Source organism: Neoarius graeffei, chromosome 7 (genome assembly GCF_027579695.1).
Source record: "Neoarius graeffei isolate fNeoGra1 chromosome 7, fNeoGra1.pri, whole genome shotgun sequence".
In the NCBI taxonomy this organism is placed as follows: domain Eukaryota; kingdom Metazoa; phylum Chordata; class Actinopteri; order Siluriformes; family Ariidae; genus Neoarius; species Neoarius graeffei.
Window position 1 is genome coordinate 31,393,788 of NC_083575.1, and position 23,878 is coordinate 31,417,665.

At 41.9% G+C, this 23,878-nt stretch overlaps 1 protein-coding gene across 8 annotated transcripts in view; it reads left to right on the forward strand.

The window, feature by feature from the left end:
• Positions 1-23,878, forward strand: part of arid4b (AT-rich interaction domain 4B) — a 201,151-nt gene that overhangs the window by 175,756 nt on the left and 1,517 nt on the right. For all 8 annotated transcript variants that reach the window (XM_060925500.1, XM_060925499.1, XM_060925501.1 and 5 more), the window contains 6 exons: positions 311-395; positions 482-686; positions 17,880-19,067; positions 19,518-19,631; positions 19,852-20,079; positions 20,226-20,372. In XM_060925500.1, the coding sequence (XP_060781483.1) occupies positions 311-395; positions 482-686; positions 17,880-19,067; positions 19,518-19,631; positions 19,852-20,079; positions 20,226-20,372 (1,967 nt within the window). The remainder of the gene's footprint in view (positions 1-310; positions 396-481; positions 687-17,879; positions 19,068-19,517; positions 19,632-19,851; positions 20,080-20,225; positions 20,373-23,878) is intronic.

Consider the following 23,878-nt stretch of genomic DNA (forward strand, 5'->3'; position numbering starts at 1 on the left):
TTGATTGAATAAAAGTTGCCAAAACAGATTGCAAGCAAAGTATGCTGTTTCTCTTCTCCTGCCAATGGACCTTATAGAAAGGCAGCTGATATGTATCTGGTGTGGACTAACTGAAGTCTTGACATGACTCTTACAAGTCGGTTATTCATTTAGGCATCATAAACTATCAAAAACATTCTCATTCTTAGTCTGAAAAAAAAGTATCGATACATCTCTAGTTGTCATGTATTGAATGTGTATTTTTTTCATGTCTTTTAGACTAGCTGAACTTTAGTGCAGAATATTCACATAACTACTTCTTTCTCAAAAGGTACGATGAGTGGATTAAAGCTGACAAGATTGTCCGACCAGCTAATAAGAATGTTCCAAAAATAAAGCATAGGAAAAAAATAAAGGTAAAAATGTCTAATGCTTACCTGTTTGCATCTTAAAAATTTTTTTCTAAAATGAAATGAAATGATTGGGACTTTCATTTTTTTAGAGCAAAACTGAAAGAGAAAGAGACCGAATAGAGAGTTTAAATGACAGAGAGGACCTTCCTCCTACAAACAGTCGCATCAACCGATCCTCAAAACCCATCTCTGGCAATGATGTTTTTCCCAAAATGGAAGAATTTAAAGACGCAGGTGGCCAGAGGAGTCCTGTTAAAGCCCTCAAGATCACCTCCAATCTCAATGGCCTTCCAGGTAATTTCTGAGATACTGGTCATCATTTACACTACATGCTTTATGTAATCTTTCTCTGTTTCAGTCACCTACATTTGTTTGTATTAGCATCACTGTGAAAACCTGGCATTGTGATCAGTTGGTCAGGCTCAACAGGAATAAATATGTCCTAGCAAGGAAGTCAATTTACTTGAATGTAAAAGGACAATAGATGTGATAAACAAGTTTGTTTCTGGTAGTCCTTCGTCTTGCTTTGTGCCATCCAGAATTATTGGCATGCTTCATGAAAATAAGCAAAAATGTCACTTGCAGTAAGTGATATTTTTGACATTTGTATAGTTTTAAACATTTTTGTGCATTTTATTCTACAAAAACTGTTTTCTAACCTATCGGCACCCATTACAAAATTAGGTTTTTGTTTGTTTTTTTGTTTTGTAATGTAAAATAAAATCCTAAAGCATTTTACATAATGCTTTCCCTAGGTAGAATAACAACACTGAGTTTTGTTGTTTTTTTTTTTTTTTTCCCCTGTACTAACTATAACAAACTATACTAACCGGAGTTGTTATAGTTTTGGAATTTTCATTAATTTTTAGTATTTAATTTTTTTTTTCAGTTTAGTTTTAGTTAGTTTTACAAATATATAATAGTTTTATTTTTATTTTGAGGAATTGACTAGTTTTAATTTAGGGGTTTTTTTTCCATGTTTTAGTTTTTCAGGTATTATGAGGAAAATCTTGATTTATAGAAGCTGAAAATGGTAGGAAGAAAGTATGCATGATCTCAAATATGATTTACAGAACCACTGTTAAAGGTCCCATGTCCTATATTGGGCAAAGCCATCTTATTCTTGTACACCATGAGTTATTAATTTGCTCAACTCACAGTAGAGTCTGGTAATTAACACCCGGAGGTAAATCAAAAGCAAAACTTTAAATGGTCTTTAAATGTTGCCCCGATGTCCCATCTTTCCAATATTAGGTTGATGCAGCAAGTAATCGACTCACCAGCGTGTGGATAAACGATGCAAATTGAACAATGTGTGCTGTGCCTTGCTGGTGGGAGGGTGGTAGAAGCAACCAGATACTCTAAGAAATGCTGCTGTTAGTCCTCGTTTGCGCAATCCATCAACACACAAAGTCAATCTTCTAGTCTCCATGACAATATCTCAGTTTGTTGGTGGCTGTTTTCATTTTTCTCCCCATTAGGCTATTAACTTGAGCAGACCTTGGAGTTTTAAACCTGTATTAAAACAATCAGTAGAAATACTTGAATGAAGTATTGTTGCACAGTCTTATGGAAAGCCTAGTGTCAATGAACATCTGAACCATTACCTCCTCATGCTTGTAATGCTCTTGTGTGGTAGCACATTGTACTGTCCTGTGCAAAGCACTGAGGTGAGGTTTTCTGTTTGTGGGGGTATTGATGTTGTGCAGCTGTCTGACTGAGCTTACGTTAGCAGTCTCCTGCTCTCTAGGTCCCTTGGAACTTTTACATGCTTCTCAGGTGAACTTCAACTTTGTGGGATCCCCCCCCCCCCAGTTTTAGCTGTATCCCACAAATGTCTGAATTTATCTGCAATTTTATTTCATTTTAGTGTGTTGCATTGCTCATTTAGGGTTTTTTCCCCCCAATAGACAATTTTTTCACTGCTAGTTTTATTTTTAGTCTTGATTTTCATTAACTATTTTAACCCTGGTACTAACAAGGTCTGATAAGGTTGGAGACCCGTGTAAATGGTCCGCTCACACATGTTAAACATTTTAAACGTAAGTGTGACGTAAGCTAAGTCTTCTGTCAGCTGAGGCTTTTGTTTATATGGTTATGTACAGCCATGCCCAGCTCTATGTTTATACTGTGGCATTTCTTTTGTCATAATTGAATGGCTAGTTTTATTTGTCTTAATTTGTGGGTTTGTGTTGGCTTACAACCTGGATTCCAAAAAAGTTGGGACAAAGTACAAATTGTAAATAAAAATGGAATGCAATAATTTACAAATCTCAAAAACTGATATTGTATTCACAATAGAACATAGACAACATATCAAATGTCGAAAGTGAGACATTTTGAAATTTCATGCCAAATATTGGCTCATTTGAATGTCATGACAGCAACACATCTCAAAGTTGGGACAGGGGCAATAAAAGGCTGGAAAAGTTAAAGGTACAAAAAAGGAACAGCTGGAGGACCAAATTGCAACTCATTAGGTCAATTGGCAATAGGTCATTAACATGACTGGGTATAAAAAGAGCATCTTGGAGTGGCAGCAGCTCTCAGAAGTAAAGATGGGAAGAGGATCACCAATCCCCCTAATTCTGCGCCGACAAATAGTGGATCAATATCAGAAAGGAGTTTGACAGTGTAAAATTGCAAAGAGTTTGAACATATCATCATCTACAGTGCATAATATTATTAAAAGATTCAGAGGATCTGGAAGAATCGCTGTGTGTAAGGGTCAAGGCTGGAAAACCATACTGGGTGCCCGTGATCTTCGGGCCCTTAGACGGCAGTGCATCACATACAGGCATGCTTCTGTATTGGAAATCACAAAATGGGCTCAGGAATATTTCCAGAGAACATTATCTGTGAACACAATTCACCGTGCCATCCGCCGTTGCCAGCTAAAACTCTATAGATCAAAGAAGAAGCCGTATCTAACCATGATCCAGAAGCTCAGACGTCTTCTCTGGGCCAAGACTCATTTACGGTAAAATGGACTGTGGCAAAGTGGAAAACTGTTCTGTGGTCAGACGAATCAAAATTTGAAGTTCTTTATGGAAATCAGGGACGCCGTGTCATTCGGACTAAAGAGGAGAAGGACGACCCAAGTTGTTATGAGCACTCAGTTCAGAAGCCTGCATCTCTGATGGTATGGGGTTGCATTAGTGCGTGTGGCATGGGCAGCTTACACATCTGGAAAGACACCATCAATGCTGAAAGGTATATCCAGGTTCTATAGCAACATATGCTCCCATCCAGATGACATCTCTTTCAGGGAAGACCTTGCATTTTCCAACATGACAATGCCAACCCACATACTGCATCAATTACAGCATCATGGCTGCGTAGAAGAAGGGTCCGGGTACTGAACTGGCCAGGCTGCAGTCCAGATCTTTCACCCATAGAAAACATTTGGCGCATCATAAAACAGAAGATACGCCAAAAAAGACCTAAGACATTTGAGCAACTAGAATCCTACATTAGACAAGAATGGGTTAACATTCCTATCCCTAAACTTGAGCAACTTGTCTCCTCAGTCCCCAGACATTTACAGACTGTTGTAAAGAGAAAAGGGGATGTCTCACAGTGGTAAACATGGCCTTGTCCCAACTTTTTTGAGATGTGTTGTTGTCATGAAATTTAAAATCACCTAATTTTTCTATTTAAATGAACTCAGTTTAAACATTTGATATATCATCTATGTTCTATTCTGAATAAAATATGGAATTTTGAAACTTCCACATCATTGCATTCCATTTTTATTTACAATTTGTACTTTGTCCCAACTTTTTTGGAATCGGGGTTGTACTTTATTTTTCATATCCTTTAAATAATGTGAATAATACAACACAACTGGTTTCACAAAATTTTCTCAATAGTATTCTCCATGCCTGACCTCGTAAACAAGCATGATATCTGTTTGATAGAGACTACAAAGCAGAAATAAGTTACTTGGATAAGGACATCTGCTAAATGTTGTAAACATTACATTACATTACATTACATTACTTTACATGGCATTTAGCAGATGCTCTTATCCAGAGTGATGTACTACAAGTGCAAAAGTTAGGTCCAAGAAGTGCTGAATTTCTGGAAAAGAAAGTTCTAGTGCCAACTGAACAAGTGACAGAATAACACTATGTGTAATATTCTGCTGAAGTACTAACAATCAGCAACCAGCCAAGGAAAACAAAACAATTCAACCATACAAATGAGCTGACAGAGTACAACTAAATATAGGGGGACCCTCCAACAGCTAACTCCAGGCTAGACAGTACGCAGCCTGGGTTGATCAAGACCGCTAGGCAATTACACAGTGGACAAGGAAGCAGAGGAGAGGTGCATCCTGAAGAGGTGGGTCTTCAGTCTGCACTTGAAGGTGGTCAGGGAATCCGCAGTTCTGACATCAATGGAGATTGGTCATTCAATCAATGGAGAGCCAGGACAGACAGCTGTCTTGAGGGAGCTGAGTAGGAGTGGAGGAAAGGAGGTGCCAGACGACCAATGGTAGCAAAGTGTATGGATCTGGCTGGCATGTAGGATTTGATCAGCTTCTGGAGGTATGCTGGACCCCTTGACTGCCTGGTAAGCTAGCGCCAATGTCTTAAATTTGATGTGAACTGCAACAGGTAGCCAGTGAAGGGCAGCAAGCAGAGGGGTAACGTGGGAGGAATGAGGGAGGTTGTAGACCAGGTGGGCTGCAGGGGTCTGATGGCAGATGCTGGAAGGGCAGCAAGGAGAGAGTTGCAGTCGTCCAAGTGGGAGAGGCTCAGCATTTGGACCTGGAGCTGAGTAGAGTGGGTGGTGAGGAAGAAGCGAATCCTTCAAATGTTATAGAGGAGAACTCTACATGTCTGGGTCACTGCAGCGATGTTTGCTGAGGAGGAGAGTGTGTCATCAAACACCACCCCTAGGTTATTCACACTGGGTCAAGGTGACACAGAGATGTCCCCCAGAGGGATGACAAAGTTCAGGGCTAGAGAGGATGGAGTGGGAATGTAGGTCACCTCCATCTCGCCTGGGTTGAGCTTCAGGTGATGGTTGTCTATCCAGCTCTGGATGTCATGCAGGCAAGCAGAGACCTGTGTGCTATAAGGAGGAAAATGGAGAAACAATTGAGTGTCATCAGCATAGCAGTGGTAGGATAGACCATAAGCAGAGATGATTGTGCTGAGAGACTGGGTGTAGAGGGAGACGAGAAGCGGACCATGGACTGAACCTTGAGGGACATCAGTGATAAGTGGGTGTAGTGCTGATACAGTACCAGACCAGCTAACCTGGAAGGAACAACTGGAGAGGTAGGGCTTGAACCAATCCAGGGCTGTCCTGCAGATCTCCAGAGCTGATGGGGATGACAGGAGGATGGGGTGATCAACAGTGTCAAATGCAGCAGAAAGGTCTAAGAGGATCAGGACAGAGCAAAGGGAAGTGGGACATGCTGCATAAAGTGCCTCACTGATGGAGAGAAGCACAGTCTTGGTTGAGTGTCTGGCTCAGAAGCCAAACTTGGTGAGGATCCAGGAGGTTGTTCTGAGAGAAAAAAAGAGGAGTGTTGGTTAGCAACAGCATGTTCAAGCATCTTTGATAGGAAGGAGAGAAGAGAAACCAGGCGGTAGTTCTGGATGACAAAGGAGTCTAAGGTGAGTTTTTTCAGCAGACTGGTGATGTGGGCCCATTTGAAGGTGGAGGGAAAGTATCCAGAGGACAAGGAGGAGTTGACAAGGGAGGTGATAAATGGGAGGATGTTGGGAGTGATAGTCTGGAGAAGAGATGGAGATTGGATCAAGGGCACAGGTGGTAGGATGGTAAGAAAGCAGGAGCTGGGAGACATCAGAAGTGGAAAGAGGGGGGGAGTGGAGATCAAGGGGGAGGAGACAGGGAGGGGGTGGGAGAGGGAGGCAGGGTTGGTGAAAGAGTTGCAGATGGCCACAGTCTTTTCCTCAAAGAAGACTGCAAAATCCTCTGCAGTGATGGAGGACTGAGATGCAGCTGGTGGAGAGAAGAGAAAATAGAAAACAGTTGACAAGGGTTAGAGATGGAGTTATGAATTTTGGAATGATAAAACTTGATTTTAGCTGATGAGTGAAGCTGTGAACTCAGACAGTCCCTCCTGATAGTGAGACAGGTCAGCTGGGGCTCTGGATTTTCTTCACTTCCTCTCCATTGCTCATAGGCTGCTTATGTTGAAGCAAAGTGTTTTGGACATTCAGGGACTAGGAAGGGAAAACCTTGCTGGCCTGGAAACAAGAGGAGAGTGAAACAAGAGTGTTAAGTGATGAGAGAGAGGAGGGCAGAGAAGATGCAGCAGATTCAGTGGGAAGATTGGAGAAATATTCAAAGGAGGGAGGGAAGCAGTGACCTAAAGGGCAAGAGAGGAGGAAGAGAGGGCGCGGAGGTTATGACGAACTGTAACAGTGGGGGTAGAAGGGGTGGAGAGGAAGAGGGAGGGAGAATGAAATGAAGTGGTGGTCAGACAGATGGAGAGGGGTTTCTGTGGGATCTGAGGCAGAGCAGTTTCTGAGGAAGACCAGGTCTAAAAGGTTGCCAGTTTTATGGGTTGGAGATGAGTGCAGCAGGGAGAGATCAAAAGAGTGGAGTAATGGAAGGAAGGTAGCAGAGTGGGAGGCTTCTAGGTGAAGATTGAAGTCTCCCAGGCCCCAGGAGCATCAGTGGGGTGCTATCATCTGGGAAGGAGCGGAGTAGGATGTCCAGTTCATCAGAGAACCATCACACAAGGCCTGGTGGGTGATGAACAACAATGACAAGCAGGTTAACAAGAGAGGAGACTGAATCAAAGTGAAATTCAAAGGAGGAGATGGAGAGGTGAGAGTGTGGAAGAGGTGAAAACTTCCACAACTGAGAGATTGACAAACCAGTACCACCACCTCAATGACCAGACAGTCAAGGGGTGTGAGAGAAGAAGGTGGAGAGGGCTGCAGGTGTTGTCGGGTGAAATCCAGGTCTCAGTCAGTGCAAGGGTGTGGAGGGACAAAAAGGAGGTGTAGGCAGAGATGAAGTCAGCCTTCCATGTGGCAGACTGGCAGTTCCATAATCCAGCAGTGATCCAGAAGGTGTCAGTGGAGGTAGCTGAAGGGTAGATGAGGTTGGAGACCAGGGCAGAGCTAAAGGGGGGTGGGTGGGGCCATTGCCCCTGGGCCTTGGGCCCTCACCATAGCCGTACAGGGCCCCACCCTTTGACATTTAGGCCCTCCCAATAAATGTGCCTTACGTGATTTCATTGGAAATTCCTTGAAACCTACAAGTTTTCACATGATTACAGACTAGTTGACCTATATATCTCTCATTTTTGCTACACATTCTTATCATGGTTAAAAAATAAATAAATAAACCCCTGTGAAATCAGGATAGTTGAGGCTTTTCTTGGATTCAAGATAACTGTGAACGCATCCGCTTCTGAACTGGAGGGCCAAATTATTAGCTGTATTGAAGGGAATGGCTTAGATCTCTCCAGATGCCGTGGACAGGGTTATGACGGTGCAGCGAGCATGAGCGGAATTTATTCTGGTGTTCAAGCGAGAATAGCAGAGCGGGAGCCCCTTGCTTTGTACGTGCACTGTGCGGCTCATTGTCTGAATTTGGTACTGAATGATTCTGTCAAAACTATCCCAGAGATTAGACAGTTTTATGATGTGGTTGCCAACAGTGTTAAGAGATGGGCATTACTTGCCTACTTATTGAGCCCAGAGAGCAGGGACATAACTTTGAAACGCCTCTGCCCAACCCGCTGGTCCTCCCACTACAATGTGCTTGTTGCGTTAAAGTACAGATATGGAGACCTCATTAAAGCTCTCACTTACAAGCGAGAAAACGAATGAACGAGATGAGGCAGATGCACTTAAAAAGGCCATTACTAAATTTCAGTTCATATTTTTAATCAGCCTTCAGACAAAGATTTTGGAGTGCACTAATGCCATTTCAGTTACTGCAGGAGAAGACCATTGATCTCCTCAAAACGTCTGCATTATTGCAGAATGCTGTATGAACTCTACAGGAGTACAGGGAGCAGTTTGATGAGGCAAAGGCTTCCACTCTGGCATTGGCTGTGAAATGGGGCAGTCAAACGCAATTTGTAGCCACCAGGTTGAAAAAAGTGAAGCGCCACTTTGATCACCTTAACGAAGACAGTCGGCTTTCCGATGCAGAACATTATTTTCGGGTGAATGTGTTCTATGCATGCCTTGATGTAATCATTCAGCAGCTGTCACAAAGGTTTGTCAGTTTAAATCGGACTGCTCATTTGTTTGAGGCTATTCATCCAAATGCGCTCCAGCATGCCAAGGACGAGGAGCCATACGAAGTGGCCCGTCGACTGTGTGATCCCTATAGTCGGGATATTGACTCCAGCTTTCCTGGTCAACTAGTGTCATTTAGGGCTTGTTTCAAGGAGCAGATAGCGAGACACACATCTGTGCTTAGCCTGGCCAGGTTGCTGGTAGTAGATCATCCAGCAGTAACTTCTACATTTAGTGAGGTGTGCACGGCCTTCTTGCTTTTTCTCACTCTCCCCATTTCAGTTGCAACAGCAGAGCTCTCTTTCTCCAAAGTAAATTGATAAATTATCTCAGGAGCGCAATGGGTCAAGAGAGACTCTGTGGAGTGGCCATTTTATCAATTGAGCATGAGCGAGTAAGAGCGCTTAACATCCCTCAAATAGTTGACGAATGCCTTTTTAATGACGAACGCAGGTTTCCGTGTCAGCTTTGTAGTTGAAGACGTGTTTACACAATGAGGGTGTATCATTCACGATTGCTGGATTTTTTTTGTTGTTGTTGTTTAGTGTCTATTTGGAACATAATAAAAAATGAATGGAAAATACAGGCTATGTAGACCTTTTAAAAAAATTTAAAAAAAAAATAATAATAAAAAAAAACTTTGTGCAAATTCTGTTCTAATATAGCCTGATTATATGCCGCAGGCCTTCTGTTTGTTTGCAATTTCGTCATGGCTAGGTCCAAAGGCTACGTTCTTAAAAACTGCTTTTTGTTAGATATAAAAAGCAATTTCGCCGTGTGTGTGGGGGGGCCCCTGATTGGTGTTTTGCCCCAGGGCCTTGTGTGCAGTTGTTCTGCCACTGGTTGGAGAGGCATCACTCCAACCTATATAGGAGGCTATAGCGATGGAAGCACCTTCGGTGGGTAAGAGCACAAACAGGAATGGGGTAGACACACGTATGCCCCTTTTCCACCAAAGCAGTTCCAGGGCTGGTTCGGGGCCAGTGCTTAGTTTGGAACTGGGTTTTCTGTTTCCACTGACAAAGAACTGGCTCTGGGACCAGAAAAACTGGTTCCAGGCTAGCACCAACTCTCTGCTGGGCCAGAGGAAAGAACCGCTTACGTCAGCGGGGGGGGGCGGAGTTGTTAAGACCAACAACAATAACAAGACTGTGAAAGATCGCCATTTTTAAGCGACGAGAAGCAGCAGCTGTACAAACGCGAAGTCATCCATTATTGTTGTTGTTGCCGCTGCTGCTTCTTCCGTGTTGTTTTTGCTTTGATATTCGCACCAAGGTTTATGTAAACGTAGCGCCGTAACTGACATATACAGCGACGTAATGACGTGGCTCCGCTTAGCACCGCGAGCTATGGAAAAGCAAACTGGTTCTCAGCTGGCTCGCAAGTTGAACGAGTTGTGAACCAGCACTGGCTCTGAACCAGCCCTGGAACTGATTTGGTGGAAAAGGGGTAATAATGAACAGGTTATGGCAGTGGTAGGAGAGGAGGAGAGATTTTGGGAAGGAGCATCACTCAAAATCACACTAAAAGCCCTGCTAATTAGCAAATGAAAAACAGCTGATCACTTGCGCAATTGAGGCCCTGTCCACACGGCAATGGATTCAGGTGAATCCGATACAATTGTTTATCGTTTCGGCCTGGCGTCCACACGGCACCGGCGTTTTGGGTGCCCCAAAACGCAATCTTTTGAGAACAGGTTCCAGAGTGGAAAGATCTGGCAACGTTGCCATTGCGAAGTTGTCTGGATGAGTAGAACGGATTTGTTTACGATGACGTCACAACCACATGACTGAGTGCTTCACGCCGGGTAGAAGTGTAACGAACTCGATGCGAGTTGTCAACAAATCCTATAACTTGGTTCATGAAATGCGCTTACAAAATATTTTCACTGTAAATATTTGTGTAATGGTGCAAAGTGAGAGAGAGAGAGAGAGAATAGCCCTTAGGGCAGAGTCAATCCTGCCAGCAAAAATAGGGGAAAAAAAAGGAGCGATCTCACCTCTTCAGATGTTGGTTTAAGTCCTACATTACATTCCTCAAAAAGGGAGTAGAAGAACAAATTAATCCATCAACATGTAGCATTCAATTTATTCCGGACCATTAAAGACGCTGCCTTCCGCGTAGAATCATACGTCATCCTCGCTGCCATATTGGATGGGTCAAAGCGGAGAATAAAGATGCCTCATTCATGTGCTGCGTTTAACTGTACCAACAGATTTACCGTCCAAACGAGATCACATGGGATTACCTTTCACAGGTGAGACTGGAAAAATACTTTTCATTGTATTTGGTCATTATAATGTAATTTTACAAACAGATTTTTCTGACTTTGTGGCTAATATGAAGTCTCGCGCATAATAGTTTATGCGCATGCGTCCTTACTTCTATTGTTCTGGTGTCTCCGAAGGGACCGTCTTACAGCGCCCCTAGAGGTGTGGCATGTGTATTGCATCGTTTTCAGTAAGCGTTGCGTTGCCATATGGACCTGATATTTTACTGATCGTTGCCCATTTGGACGCGATATTTTTTTAAATAACATCTCGTTGCCGTTGTCGTGTGGATGTAGCCTGAAACTGATGGGTGAATCCCATCTAGTAGCTAAGCAAATGTAAACACAAGGTAATGGAGTAGCACGTGCCTAACAAGCAACAGATAAACGCGGAGTATTCAACAGATACAAGCAGCAGATAAACAGAGTATTCTAATCACGAAAACAATCGGCAAAACAGAAAAAATTAGCCTGCTCTAGAAGTATTCCATAGCTCCTGTAGCCAACGACGAATGCACTCAACATTCGTAAATGTCAATAAATAAGCAATTTAAGCTTGGTAGTATAATCCATATATAAAAGTGCAGTAATCCCTGCAAATTATATTATTTGAAGTCAGTCAATCGAAGTTTACATTAGTTAGACGACTTGTGCGCAATTTTACACACAGGCACACACAATTAAGATTTTCCACAAATACCAAATTAAATGTAAATCATTCCTTCCTTTTCATTTCATACAATAATTCATGTGGTTTTGCTCAATTTTTATTATAAATTGCCATAATTCTGGATGCCACTGTACCCATTTGTGTTTAAGGCTGTGAATTTGCAAACCTTGGAAGCACAGGCCAAAAGAAAATAAGAGGGTGGACAGTGGTTTCTTCATACTGGAAAAATAAAAACAATTGGAAGAGCTGTTTACTTACTAAGTAGTGCACCCACCAGTGCACTACTTAACAACAATTTTGCCTACTCAGTGTTCCTAATGTTTCTCATCATAGTTGCTAAAAACTAAACTGATATAACTGGGGTCTCATTTATCAAAGCATGTGTGGAGCAAGTTCTAAATTTGAGCTGCCCATATGCACAAGAAAATTAGTACATCACACATACAGTGGTATGCAAAAGTTTGAGCACCCCTGGTCAAAATTACTGTTACTGTGAACAGTTAAGCAAGTTGAAGATGAAATGATCTCCAAAAGCCATAAAGTGAGATGACTCATTCCCTTTATATTTTAAGCAAAAACAATTTTTTATTTTCATCTTTTACATTTTCAAAATGGCAACAAAGGAAAAGGGCCTGAAGCAAAAGTTTGGGCACCCTGCATGGTTAGTACCTAGTAGCACCCCCTTTGACAAGTAATAGCAGCTTGTAAATGTTTTTTTGTAGCCAGCCAAGAGTCTTTCAATTCTTGTTTGAGGAATTTTCATTCATTCTTCCTTGCAAAAGTCTTCCAGTTCTGAGAGATTCCTGGGCCGTCTTGCATGCACTGCTCTTTTGAAGTCTATCCACAGATTTTCAATGATGTTCAGATTAGGGGACTGTGAGGGCCATGGTGTAAAACCTTCAGCTTGCACATCTTGAGGTAGTCTGTTGTGGATTTTGAGGTGTGTTTAGGATCATTATCCATTTGTAGAAGCCATCCTCTTTTCAGCTTCAGCTTTTTTTTTTTTTTTTTTTACAGATGGGGTTATGTTTGCTTCCAGAATTTGCTGGAATTTCATTGAATCCATTCTTCCATCTACCCATGAAATGTTCCCCGTGCCATTGGCTGCAACACAACCCCAAAGCATGATTGATCCACCCCCATGCTTAATGGTTGGAGAGGTGTTCTTTTCATGAAATTCTGTGCCCTTTTTTTTCTCCAAACATACTTTTGCTTGTTACTGCCAAAGAGTTCCATTTTAACCTCATCGGTCCACAGGACTTGTTTCCAAAATGCATCAGGCTTGTTTAGATGTTCTTTTGCAAACTTCTAACGCTAAATTTTGTGGTGAGGACACAGGTGAGGTTTTCTTCTGATGACTCTTCCATGAAGGCCATATTTGTGCAAGTGTCGCTGAACAGTAGAACAATGTACCACAACTCCAGAGTCTGCTAAATCTTCCTGAAGGTCTTTTGCAGTAGCAGGGGTTCTGATTTGCCTTTCTAGCAATCCTATGAGCAGCTCTCTCTGAAATTTTTCCTGGTCTTCCAGACCTTATCTTGACCTCCACTGTTCCTGTTAACTGCAATTTCTTAATTACATTTCGAACTGAGGAAATGGCAACCTGAAAATGTTTTGCTATCTTCTTATAGCCTTCTGCTTTGTGGGCCTCAACCATTTTCATTTTCAGGGTGGTAAGAAGCTGCTTAGAAGAACCCATGGCTGCTGATTTTCGGGACTAGGTTAGAGCAGCCTGGGTATTTATAAAGCTTTTGAAATTTGCATCACCTGGCCTTTCGTAATGATGAATGTGAACAAGCCATAACCCTAACAAACTAATTAAGGTCTGAGACCTTGGTCAAAGTGATCTGAATGCTCAAATCTCCTAGGGTTCCCATACTTTTGCAAGTTACTCCTTTCCTTTTTTCACTCTAAAATTGTACAAAACCAAAATAATACACCGATATTGCTTAAAATGTTGAAAAGTGTGTTTCATCTTTAACTTTATGCCTTTTGGAGTTAATTTCATCTTCAACTTGCTTAACTGTTCACAGTAACAGTAATTTTGACCAGGGGTGCCTAAACTTTTGCATACCACTGTACGTATGCAAAGCCGTATAATGACCAGTGATGAATCTTCACACATTCAAAAATGATGTGCTAATGCACTGCCACATTGATTTATATTTTTTAAAAAAAAAGCTTCCAAGTCGCTATGTATGGTCAACGACTTCCCTTTAAAAATCACAGTAGCCTGCTCATGGTGCTGCTTGTTATGGATAATATACAGTGGTGCTTGAAAGTTTGTGAACCCTTTAGAATTTTCTATATTTCTGCTTAAATATGACCTAAAACATCATCAGATTTTCACACAAGTCCTAAAAGTAGATAAGGAGAACCCACTTAAACAGATGAGACAAAAATATTATACTTGGTCATTTATTTATTGAGGAAAATGATCCAATATTACATATGTGAGTGGCAAAAGTATGTGAACCTTTGCTTTCAGTATCTGGTGTGACCCCCTTGTGCAGCAATAACTCCAACTAAACATTTCCGGTAACTGTTGATCAGTCCTGCACGTCAGCTTGGAGGAATTTTAGCCCATTCCTCCATACAGAACAGCTTCAACTCTGGGATGTTGGTGGGTTTCCTCACATGAACTGCTCACTTCAGGTCCTTCCACAACATTTCGATTGGATTAAGGTCAGGACTTTGACTTGGCCATTCCAAAACATTAACTTTTTATTCTTTTTTAACCATTATTTGGTAGAACAACTTGTGTGCTTAGGGTCGTTGTCTTGCTACATGACCCACCTCCTCTTGAGATTCAGTTCATGGACAGATGTCCTGACATTTTCCTTTAGAATTCGCTGGTATAATTCAGAATTCATTGTTCCATCAATGATGGCAAGCCGTCCTGGCCCAGATGCAGCAAAACAGGCCCAAACCATGATACTACTGCCACCATGCTTCACAGATGGGATAAGGTTCTTATGCTGGAATGCAGTGTTTTTTCCTTTCTCCAAACATAATGCTTCTCATTTAAACCAGAAAGTTCTATTTTGTTCTCATCCGTCCACAAAAGATTTTTCCAATAGCCTTCTGGCTTGTCCATGTGATCTTTAGCAAACTGCAGATGAGCAGCAATGTTCTTTTTGGAGAGCAGTGTTGGTTGACCTCTCCTGGGGAGGGTAACAATGGTCTTGAATTTTCTCCATTTGTACACTATCTGTCTGACTGTGGATTGGTGAAGTCCAAACTCTTTAGAGATTGTTTTATAACCTTTTCCAGCCTGATGAGCATCAACAACGCTTTTTCTGAGGTCCTCAGAAATCTCCTTTGTGCGTGCCATGATACACTTCCACAAACGTGTTGTGAAGATCAGACTTTGATAGATCCCTGTTCTTTAAATAAAACAGGGTGCCCACTCACACCTGATTGTCATCCCATTGATTGAAAACACCTGACTCTAATTTCACCTTCAAATGAACTGCTAATCCTAGAGGTTCACATATTTTTGTCACTCACAGATGTGTAATATTGGATACACAGATGTGTAATATCATTTTCCTCAATAAATAAATGACCAAGTATAATATTTTTGTCTCATTTGTTTAACTGGGTTCTCTTTATCTACTTTTAGGACTTGTGTGAAAATCTGATGTTTTAGGTCATATTTATGCAGAAATATAGAAAATTCTAAAGGGTTCACAAACTTTTAAGCACCACAGTAAAGCATGTCAAAAGGTCTAAAAATGTCATTACAGGCTTCAGTGACAGTATAAATACTGTTGTATGAAATAGCATAAAGTAGCACAAAGCAAAACTGGTTATTTTCGAATTTTGAGTTTTGTCTAATAAATAAATACAAAAAAATGAGTATGTTTGTGCATTGTATTTCCCCAATTACATTTAGAAACTCTCCAATGGCATGAAAATTCATCATTTTGCTCTTTTCCGCTGCTGCTTTTGGAAATGTAATGTATCACAGTGTGAGCGCTATGAATGAAGATATGACCTATCATTATTCAACTCCTAGTTGGTTGAGAAATCCCAGTATGGTCTCCAATTTCTGTTTGACATCTACAGTACCCATAATTAAAACTGCACTGTACAAACAATCAATTGAAGATTCTCTCCTTATTCTCAGCACTGAGTTTCCAGTGGTACTTACAAACATATTCCCTCAGCAAAGCTGCATGAGCCAAATTTTCAAACAAGACATAATCCCAGTCGATCTTTAAACGTGCCTTACATACAATTTTACTTTACATCCTGTCTGTGTCATCTGTCCATACAGTATCTTGTGAATACTGAAATCAGTAATTACTCTCACTTATGCCGATATAATTGACAATAGATAGTTTTCACTGACGTCACGGCATTCCGGGGAACGCCCTCCAGCCACCATATTGTGGGGCAAACAAAGGACCATCGCCATTACTGGCTACGTTATCTCGGATGAATTTACAAAGTTATATAGTCAGTTTTCTAAAATAAAGATCAATGTTGGCAAAATCAAGCAAACGGAAGTATATGGATACATTGGACGACATCTCACGACAACGGTATGCAGCCAAACTGGCCTTGATTGGGGGAATTGACCCCTACGAAGTGGACAAAGATGCATTTTCAAGTGACCATGCAGGGCTGCCATCCATATCGTACCCTGATATTGTGAACTATTTCGTGAATAGTAAAAGTGCCTACACACTTGACGACCTCAAAGCATACAAGTCGCTGGAGTCATACAATTATTTTGTCTGTGGCTGGGTCCGTGAAGTCCACCATATAAAAACAAGTGACAGTCGTGTCCTAATTATAGCCAAGGTATGTAAACATTGGAATTTTAGAGCTCTCAGCACTGCATATAAATATATGTGTGTATAATATCGAGTTGATTTAAGACTATTATGAATACTGTGCAATATTACTTTGCATCGGAAAGCTGCGCACATTTGCGCGAAGCTGCGCAAATGTGCGCAGCTTTCTGATTCACTGTTTTTTTTTCTCATCCTTATACTTCCTATGTTTCATGGACTGTAACGGATTTGCTTATTTAGTAATTTTAATACAGAATTTACTTTGAAATTATAATCAGACACTCCAACGCCCCCCCAAAAAAAAAAATCGGCTTTGCGCGATTCAGCCGTGAAAAAGGCGGCATCCACCAAAAGGCGCGCTGTTTGCATCCCTGCATACAGAATAGACCTAAAATGTTTTTCAAAAATGACCCTTGCGTGAGTGAAGTGACAAGTGTCAAATAGAAACGTGACAAACGAGCGATATTAAGTGTACATTACAATGTAAACGTACACTCAGCGGTTCCAGTTAGGCATTCTCAAGAGATTGTTTACACGATGTTTTGGTTTGCAAAAACAAACTTAAACACAATTGATTGTTTATTTAAACAACTTACCACTTATAAAATGATCGGAGCAGACTTTGCTGTGTTTGGAAGGCTGATAATCCTTGCAGTTGATTCTCGCAAGCCATAGATTTCTCCTTTGTATGCTGAGTTTATTTGTTTGCTCGCCTTCGTGCTCCCGTACAGTGGGAATTCCATAAAAGCTCCGCTTGACGTCATCATCTGACCTATTACGACAGCTGTGAATACAACAGGTGTGCACCATTGCTAGCTTTAAATAGCCTGCTTGGGTTCTTTTGAAGACTTTGTACTCGCGCGTTACAATGTGTGCTCAGTGACCCGTACGGTAAGCTTGACCCGCAAGATGGCCGCCACTAGGGAATCCCCGACTCTGTGACGTCATGTGAAAACTATCTACTGCAGGGGTGTCAAACCTGATCCATAAAGGGCCGTGTGGCTGCAGGTTTTCATTCCAGCCATGCAGCAGCACCCTGATTTGGCTTATTCAATCAACTGACACACCCACCCTTTAATCAAGGGTGGGTGTGGCTGCAAGTATTTGACTGTGTGAAGACAGTTCAGTTGATTGAATGAGCCAAGTCAGGTGTGCTGCTGCATGGCTGGAATGAAAACCTGCAGCCACAAGGCCCTTTATGGATCAGGTTTGACACCCCTGATCTACTGTATAAGTGGAATGGAAGCTCCTCATAATTACCTTGATATAACACTTTTCTTCCATGAGGTGTTCCTGCATACACATGATGAGGGTTATGCATATGTATGGTTGATAAATTAGGCTCTTGATTCCTGAACGACTATATTTCCTTTAAAATCACTTCACAACAGAGCCACCATTGTTGCTCCACTTTGATGAAGACAAAAGCCTACTCTGACTGTTACTTAAGTTTTGTGTGTGTGTGTGTGTGTGTGTGTGTGTGTGTGTGTGTGTTAGCCCCTGAGACCTCCAAAGATCACAGCAAACATGAGCAGTATGAAGAAGGTGACCATAATAGTGACCATCTAGCAGGCCAGCTAAGCCCTCAGAAAAGAGCTTCTCCAGAATGCCTATATACAGCCCTACAATGGGAAAGCGAGCCATCTAGTGAGAGGGACACAGATTCAGTGAATATGGGTACCACAGAGGTGTCATCCAGCCAGTACAGTCCAGAAACAAATAAACAGTTAGTAACAGAAGGAGAGGCCTCAAGCATCAGGAGAAAAAAAGCTGATGGAACTACTGAATGTACACACAAAATCCAACGTAAAGGCAAAACCAGGGGCAGCAAGTTGAGTGACTGGCTGTCAGAAAGTTCACTTAAGAAGCTGGAAGAGAGAAACATTAGTCCTCGGGATGGAGGCATGCATTCCAGTAGCAGTTCTGAGGATGAGGGTGGTCCTCTTATGGAATCCCAGGCCAAAGAAGAGTTACTAATTCACCACAAAGCCAAGGACGCAACCTCAAAGAAGTACAATGGCCTGAAGGAAAAGGCCAAGGGTGGCCAGTCTTTGGCATTCTGGGAAATCCCTGACAAGCGAGCTAAAATGATATCTGGAATGGATGACAGGACACCTGGCTGCCGTACCAAAGGCCAGAAGGATGTATGGTCCAGTATTCAGGCTCAATGGCCTAAGAAGACTCTGAAAGAATTGTTTTCTGATTCAGATACTGAAGCTGCAAATTCTCCTCCTCCAGTGGTACCTGGCCTGAGTGAGCCTGACCCTGAGCAGAAAAGTGAAACACCTGAGGAGTCACAGGAGAGCCAAGATAAGAACCAGGAGTATCCCAGCAGTGGAAGCAACTCCATCCTCAACACACCACCCACCACACCAGAGTCTGCTGAGGTGTTACGTGAGATGCACTCATCCTCACCACCTCCTCAGAATTCTGCCCTGGCATCCTGCTCTCCAGTCACATCCTCACCAGCTGGGCCTTTGATAGAAGAGTGTGTTGGTGGGCGCAGTGAGTCTGACACTAGTACAGTGGAGATGGATATTGTTAGCTGTGAGTTTCACATGCTGTCTCAGGAAGAGCAGTCAGGATCCCCATCCAAAGCTTTTGATGCAAACCTGTCCAGCAACAGCAGCTGTAGCCTGAGTTTGAGCAGCAGCAGTCAGCAGGAGAGTGAGCAGAAATCCAAAGGTAGGTAATGAGAATTTTATTTTTGCAGATTTTTCTTTTGCTCACATTGCTGCCACACAACTTCAGGGTCCTGGGGTTCAATTCTGAGTCCAGATTCCAGTCTGGGCAGAGTTTAAGTTCTCCCAATTTTTGCATGGGTTTCCTCCAGGTTCTCCTGTTTCACTGTCCAAAAACATACCAGTAGGTGGATTAGCAATGTTAAATTGGATGTAGTTGTGAATGAGGGGGTGTGCATGTGCATGTTGCCCTGTGATGAACTGGTGACACATCCAGGGTGATCTAGTGTTGCTGGGATTGGCTCTGGATTTGCCAGGATAATGAATGAACATATTAGTTTGCCCATCAGTATTATACATCAGTAAGCTACTTCAATAAACCCTCCAAGTCTTAAAAAGATTGAACATGTAACCTTATTGTTGCTTCTCTCTTGCTTGCTGGTTCATTACCTAGTCTCATCATCCAATCAGAAGCGGCCTAAAGACTCCCAGGGAGGTGGAGCATCAAAGAAACACAAACAAAGTCACAAGACCTTGAACTTGCATACCAAAAAGAACCACAAAATAGGTAACATCAATAAAATAATCAACTATTTACATTTGCTGCATATTTTGATGTAAATATTGATGAACAGAACATTTTTTGTAGTTCCTATAATCTTCTGTATGTACAACAGAGAGGGAGGTGGTGATAATAATCATTTGGAATCATGTGCCCAATTCAGTTATGTAAAAACTAATTTTACATCTGACCCAATCAGTTTTAAGAAACATTTCTTACTCTCTAGCCAACAGCAGTGACAGTGAGGACCAATGTCTCATTGAGAACACTGCCAAATCGCTCATGTCCAAGAGCAGCACACAGGATATGAAGGCCATAACTCCACCCAAGGGCTCTGCTCGGACACCCCCATCCCATAAATACCAGAAACAAGGGGACTCGGAGCATCTGTGTCCCAAAGAACAGTATAGCAGCAGCCAAGGTTCCCGTACTTACAAGTGGAGTTTTCAAATGTGTGAGTATTTTACACAGTTCAAGGTTATCCATTTAAAGAACTGAATGCAGTCCCACCTTTAGCTTAGTGAATTCTGTAATCAAATTGTGAATGTGAAATACTTTTAAATATTTGGCCTTATTTCTCTTTCAAACTTGCTTTTGCAGCTGATTTAGAAAAGATGAGTAGCCTAGAGAAGATAGCATTCCTTCAGGAGAAATTGCAAGACATCCGAAATCACTATCTATTGCTCAAATCTGAAGTGGCTTCCATTGACAGAAGACGAAAACGTATGAAGAAAAAGGAGCGGGAAAGTAAGTTTTCAGTTTTCCACGTTTATTTGGCTTTAAAATAACTTACTGTGAGTTTAAAGGGTACCGGTACAGCATTTAAACATGATTGATATTGATGATACAAGTCCTAAATATAATAATGTACACAAGTGCAGTCACCTGTTTAGCTATCATAAAATTAAAAGTCCAAGAGCACATCAAGTTTTATTGCACATGGTCAACCAATATGCGTCCGGGATGTGATGTAAATTTGTTGATAGCCAGGTGCACTTTGGTATACTTGAGTGAGCAGGAATACAAAAGAATTTTAATACAAAAGTGAGCAGGAATACAAAAGAATGTTGTTTTATGCAACACAGTGTGACAAAATAAAGTAGGCAAAATGCATTTGTGCAAAATGTATAATAAATGTATTTTTCACTGCAGGTACCCTTTAAAGAGCAGAATATTAGATTTAATTAAAGAGTATTTACTAATCCAATTTGTCTGAATTGTGTCTGAAATAGTGACTGCATTTCAGAGGATTAAAATTAAAGGAACCTTAAATTTTTTTTTTAAATTGGCATGTTTATTAGAGGCAGCATGGTGGTGTAGTGGTTAGTGCTGTCGCCTCACAGCAAGAAGGTCCGGGTTCGAGCCCCGTGGCCGGCGAGGGCCTTTCTGTGGAGAGTTTGCATGTTCTCCCCATGTCCGCGTGGGTTTCCTCCGGGTGCTCCGGTTTCCCCCACAGTCCAAAGACATGCAGGTTAGGTTAACTGGTGACTCTAAATTGACCGTAGGTGTGAATGTGAGTGTGAATGGTTGTCTGTGTCAGCCCTGCGATGACCTGGCGACTTGTCCAGGGTGTACCCTGCCTTTCGCCTGTAGTCAGCTGGGATAGGCTCCAGCTTGCCTGCGACCCTGTAGAAGGATAAAGTGGCTAGAGATAATGAGATGAGATGAGTATTTACTAATCCAATTTGTCTGAACTGTGTCTGAAATAGTGACTGCATTTCAGAGGATTAAAATTAAAGGAACCTTAAATTTTTTTTTAAATTGGCATGTTTATTAGAGGCAGCACGGTGGTGTAGTGGTTAGTGCTGTCGCCTCACAGCAAGAAGGTCCGGGTTCGAGCCCCGTGGCCGGCAAGGGCCTTTCTGTGTGGAGTTTGCATGTTCTCCCCGTGTCCACGTGGGTTTCCTCCGGGTGCTCCGGTTTCCCCCACAGTCCAAAGACATGCAGGTTAGGTTAACTGGTGACTCTAAATTGACCATAGGTGTGAATGTGAGTGTGAATGGTTGTCTGTGTCAGCCCTGCGATGACCTGGCGACTTGTCCAGGGTGTACCCCGCCTTTCGCCCGTAGTCAGCTGGGATAGGCTCCAGCTTGCCTGCGACCCTGTAGAACAGGATAAAGCGGCTAGAGATAATGAGATGAGATGTTTATTAGAAGTGCCTGAAATATGTGATCTCATGACATCAACAGACCATGGGTATTTTCTGGTAGTACATATTAGTCGTATGACTGTTCATTTTCCTGAGGTAGGAGTTATTCTTCTAGAATTTTGAGGAATAAGGTAGAAAAGTTCAAATTCGTCTCTCTAAAATGCTTATGTGATATCCATAGTTCAGTAAGTAGGCTTTTATTTTCATTCCTCTCATAACAGACAGATGTAAAGTTAGGAAAAAAAAAATTTAGTTCTGCCAGAATCATGGTGCGATAATTAACACGGGACACCATGACAAGAAGATAACACAGTGACGGACATGTCAACAAATACAATAAATACAGACAAGTATACAGTAGTCTCTGAACTATACAATAGACAATGCTGTGAACAAATGTCCGTACCCTCTGAAAATATTGAAACAGTAAGGTCAGTTCCTTTGTTTTTGCTATATACTGAAGACATTTGAATTCAAGATCAAAAGATGAACATGATAAAAGTCAGAAATTCAGCTTTCATTTCCTGATACACTGCCTGGCCAAAGAAAAGTCGCACACAATATTTCACTGGACTACCTTTAGCTTTGATTATGGCCTGTATTTGCCATGGCATTGTTTCAACAACCTTCAACACAGCATTTATTTCCATCCAGATTTGCATTAATTTTTCACTAAGATCTTGTATTGATGACAGGATAGTCAAACCATTCTGTAAAGTCTTCTCCAGCACATCCCAAAGACTTTCAATAGAGTCAAGGGCAGGGCCCTGTGGTGGCCAATTCATGTGTGAAAGTGATTCCTTATGATTTTTGAACCACTCTTTCACAACTTGAGCCTGATGAGTCCTGGCATTGTCATCCTGGAATATGCCCATGGCATCAGGGAAGAAAAAAAAATCCATTGATGGGATAACTTGTGAAAAACTGTGATTCCTGTAGGTTTTATCAGGTAGGGGTACTCCACTACCTAGTGGCAGGTAACGCCTAGTGACGGGTAGAGCCACTGCTTTTAAGCTACAAGGCAAAACGGTATGAATAAGGAAGTATCCGTCTCGTGCTTTGCAGCTGGCAAGCTAGCCTATATATCCTATAAAGGTGATGCTTGTTTATACAGTGGTTGAGTATATTCATATCATTGTAAACTGTGACCAGTGACAGCAGCTGGAGCTAAGGAGAATGTTTGCTTAGTCCCCAATAGCTGGAGACCAGACCTCTGGGGTAACTCAATAAATCTGGAGGGTACAGGACCCTCCTTGTTCCCTCCTTGTTCCATTGTTCCTTGTCTGAACATTATTCCAACAAATGTCACATATACCTTTCGAACAGTACAGGCGATTGAGGTCACAGAAAATACAAGTGCATCAGGTGGCATCTAAGCTTACCTTGGATAATCCAAAGTAAACTGGGTAGACATTGTGATGTTTTTTTTTTCTTCTGTAAGAAAAGCCACATCACTGAGGACAGGTTGGCTAGACCACAAGCTCTTGTTTAGAGACTCACAAGCTAAATTAGAAACTCACTACAGCAGGCAAAAAGTTTGACAAAAACTCTCAAAAGCAGTGTGCCTGTGGACTCACCAAATAAAGTATATTTGTTATTATAAAGCAGTGGAGCAAGTAGCTGATTTAAAAGTTTTAATGTATCAAAAACTTTGCACAAACTAGCTAGGTGAGACAGACATTGGGGAGAGAAATGAGGCTGGACCTCACAGCAGTCCTTATTTGATGATGAGCAACTGCTGAACTGAAAGGAGGTATATAGCTGGTGCCACCCCTTACATCACCAAATATCATATATGCACATTCTCCAAAATCACAAGAATAACCGCATTAAACCTTCTTATGCTTTCCTAAAACAGGGGAATCGTGTAATCAGTAGCCTCAAATTGTAGCTGTAATCCTGCAGCTGCTCACATTATCTCCAAAACTCCCTCATTCCACCACATTACCCGTCCTACAACGATTCCACTGGCTCCCAGTTAAGTACAGAATTGATTTCAAAATTCTCCTTTATACATTCAAGGCCATCCACAATCTTGCCCCCCCCCCCCCCCCCCCCCCAATCTGTCAAATCTCCTCCATATCGCAACTTCCACCCGTTCGCT